Source organism: Pteropus medius, unplaced genomic scaffold (assembly GCF_902729225.1).
Source record: "Pteropus medius unplaced genomic scaffold, Ma_sr-lr_union100, whole genome shotgun sequence".
NCBI classification, from domain to species: domain Eukaryota; kingdom Metazoa; phylum Chordata; class Mammalia; order Chiroptera; family Pteropodidae; genus Pteropus; species Pteropus medius.
In genome coordinates, this window is record NW_024347852.1 from 555,647 (window position 1) to 559,264 (window position 3,618).

The following is a 3,618-nucleotide window of genomic DNA, read 5'->3' on the forward strand; positions in this document are numbered from 1 at the left end:
CTGCTGGGACCTGGGGAGCAGCCACTGCACACTGGGCACCCCGCCGCCCCTCACACTGGCCCAGGAGGCCCGGCAAGGCCCAGGAACTGCTGTGAGGAGGAGGAAGCAGGGCGGGGCCCGGGCCGCCTGGCCCCACAGCCCTGGCTGTCCTTGCTCTTCCCGTGGCCCCTGATGCGGGTGAGGTGGGGGCGCTGACCTCAAAGACCGTCTTGGCCGCGTAGCCCTGGACATCGTCGCGGTTGGTGACGATCTGCAGCACGCGGTACCACACCTCCTCACTCACGTAGTCGCCCGCGATGCGGATGAGGTTGAGGATGGTGTCCACGTACCAGCTGTAGTCCACCGCGTACTTCTCCGCCAGGATGGCCACCTTCAGCACCTGCCAGTCGGGAGAAAGGACAGGCATGCATGTGTGTGTGTGTGTGTGTGTGTGTGCAGGAGCGGGTGCCCACGGGGAGTCAGGTGTGGACTCATGAGCTGACTAGCCCTGGGCTCCCACTGTCCCCTCTGGAGACCTGGAGTCCGGGCCCCCGGCCCTCCTCAGACTCACGATCTCTTCTCGGATGGCGTAGTCGGCCGTCTCCAGGTACCGCAGCATCTCCGACACGATCTGCTTGGCATTGCTCCGGTCACACATGGCATAGAGGAGGTCGGCTGCCCGCTGTCGCACGCTGACGTCCCGCTCCGTCTGAGGGAAGAGAGCAAGCGGGGTGTGTTCCAGGCTCCGTGTGGCATGGGGCTGGTCACCCAGGGCCTCTGACTCCTGGGACTCCCTGAAGGGGTGCCGCAGCCGCAGGCCGGGTGGGTGCGGAGAGCCGGCGCAGAGTGGGCTCGGAGGTGGCGCGCACCTTGAGGGCGTTGATGACGGTGTCGATGTGTGTCTTGACGGCCTCGTGGGAGAACTCGGAGCTGGCCAGCGTGCACATGCTCTCCAGGGCCAGGTAGCGCAGGTTGGTCTCCCGGTGCTGCAGGAACTGGCCCAGCTGGTTGCAGGCCCGCACCAGGAGGTTGGGCTCGCTGCCATGAGACAGACAGACGAGTGGGGACGTGAGGCGGTGCAGGGCTTGGTCCCCACCGTCCGTCCCGCGTCACCTCAGGCCCCAGGTCTTAACTCCTTGCCTCTGACCCAGCTGTGACCACTCCAGTGACCCAGACACTTAGCTGCCGCTCTCCTAGGAGCTGGGAGCCCAGGTCCCGCCCTCTGGCCCAGCCCCCGCCCCCCGGCGGCACCTGTCGTAGTGGATGATGAGGCTGATGGTCTCGAAGAGGATGGCGTTCTTGGCATTGGAATGCTGCACCTTCTTGGACTTGGGCGGCTCCTGGGCCTTGTTGAGCACAGTCTCCAGGCACTCCACCAGCCGCCCCTTCACGGCCGCGTCCTCTGCGGGGACAGGGCGCGTCCCGGCTGAGCTCTGCCGGCCCAGCTCGCCCGCCAGGGGCAAGGGCCATGCCCCGGCTCCCATCTTCCACAGGAGAGGGGCCGGCCCCTCGGCTGCGGGCCAGGCTCCCTGCTCCCTCAAGTCCTTCCCAGGGCTCCAGGAGACCAGAGGAGATGGGAGAAGGCCGACGAGGACCCGACCCCAGGCCTGGGCCCTTGTGCTACTCCACTCTGACCCTGCCGGGCAAGAGGCTGCACTGCTGTGAGCCTCAGTTTCCCCTTCTGCAAGCACTGAGGCTCACAGGCAAAGAAAGCTCCAGGAACCTTCCTCAGAAACACCCAGAGACCCGGACTTTCCCAAGGAGGGATCTGAGTGCCTGAGATAGACAGATGCCAACCAGAAGCTCACACGAACCCCAATAACTGCCATCCCCTGGAACACCACGGGCACGGAACAGCTGTCCAGGGTTCTAGCGACAAAGCTACACCCAAGTCAATCAGGCAATTCCTGGGACAGAGGAACTAGCTAGGGACACAGGCAGCCATCAGCCCAATCTAGAATTCTGCAATGCAAACTTCTGGTTTCTTCAAAAGCAGGTGGGGAGGCGGGGAGGGGCTAGGTATTCCAGACCAAAAAAACCCGAGACACAGAATCAGATTTCATTTTTGGTCACAGATTGGACGCTGTCTATTTTTAAGCTATAAAAATAATGCTAGGGACAAAGCGGGCAGCGTGGAGCCTGGACAGCAAATGAGACTGAGGTTATTTTGAACCCTCTGGGGTGTGATAAGAGCGCTGTGGTTTTGTATGGTGTTCTCGGTCTTAGTATGGAAATATTCTGGGGTGGGGACAGTGTTATGATGTCTACAACTTCTCTTCAAGTAGTTCAGCAACTGTATGTCTGAGAGAGGGAGCAAGCAAGGGCACAAATACAGCCAAGTACTAACGAGCTCCCCGGGGTCGAGGTCAAGGGCACCCAGGAGTTATTTCAGTGCCCTTTAAAGTAATCTTTAGGTTTGAAACTTTTTTCACAATAAACAGCTAGTGAAGCCAATGTCCTAGAATAAAGGAGGTTAAACCTTCCAGATTAAGAGGGACTTATGAGAAATAATAATTAAATTGGATACTTGTATCTTCGTCAGATCCTAGTGTGAACCAACTGTGGAAGTATTTTGGGGAAATTAGGAAAAACTGCAGTGGGTATCAGAGAACATTAGGGAATTGTTGGTAGTTTGAAGTGTGAGCGTAGAATTACTGTTGTAAATGGAAATCCCTATAGTTCTGGGAAATGCAAAACAAAATATTTAAAGGCAAAACATGACGATGTCTATAACTTTGAAACGTTTCGGATAACAAAATAAGCGTGTGCGCACAAGAAAAACGTGAAGTCTAGGTGATAGGTATTCCCTACTTGTTTGTGTGTTGGCAAATTAATAAAATTACTTGGAAATAAATTAGAGATGCCCTTCCCTGCCCTGTACCATCTGCTTGGGGCCGTGGCTGCAATTCCTACAATGTAGAGCTTCACAGTAGGTGAGGCGCCTACCCTGGGCGCACCCCAGAATTATGAGGTGGGGCTTCTGAGCTGGAAGTGGGCTTGAGTTCTAACTAAACCCTTCTATATAGCACGAGAGAGAGGCCCACAGAGGGCAAGAGGCTTCCCGGGCCTACGAGACGGAATCACTGGCTTTCACAGGCTGGGGGGGCCCTTAGCGAAGCCTATATCCTGCACTCGGTAACAGTCTGTGCACGCACACACACGGACAGGCATGCACGCACAGACATGCATGCACACACATGGTCGCATAAGCACACAGGGGCATGTGTGCGCACACAGACATGCACACAGGCATGAAAGCACACACGGCCATGCGTGCACACACATGTATGCACAGGCACACACATGGACATGTATGCGCACAGCCATGCACGTACACACGGCCATGCATACATGCAGACACACATCACTGCAGACACACGCAGACATGCTCGCACACATGGGCATGCACACCAGACACACATGGGCATATATGCAAAGACACGCACAAGGACATACATGCATACACACGGTCATGCATGTAACATAGCTACGTATGCACGACACACATGGCTGCACACACATGCTTGCATACACAGACACATCGCTACACACATGACATGCTCACACATGGCTGGTTATGAAGACTCAGGGCTGCACATTGTCCTGGCCCACAGCAGGTGCTCAGAACTCTGGCCTAAT

General features: G+C 56.8%; 1 protein-coding gene across 1 annotated transcript in view; it reads right to left on the reverse strand.

Annotated features, from left to right (window-relative positions):
* Positions 1–3,618, reverse strand: part of AP2A1 (adaptor related protein complex 2 subunit alpha 1) — a 26,698-nt gene that overhangs the window by 5,132 nt on the left and 17,948 nt on the right. The window contains exons 5-8 of the mRNA XM_039878715.1: positions 1,231–1,381; positions 849–1,017; positions 551–688; positions 197–379 (exon numbers count right to left, since the gene is read on the reverse strand). Of these exons, the coding sequence (XP_039734649.1) occupies positions 197–379; positions 551–688; positions 849–1,017; positions 1,231–1,381 (641 nt within the window). The remainder of the gene's footprint in view (positions 1–196; positions 380–550; positions 689–848; positions 1,018–1,230; positions 1,382–3,618) is intronic.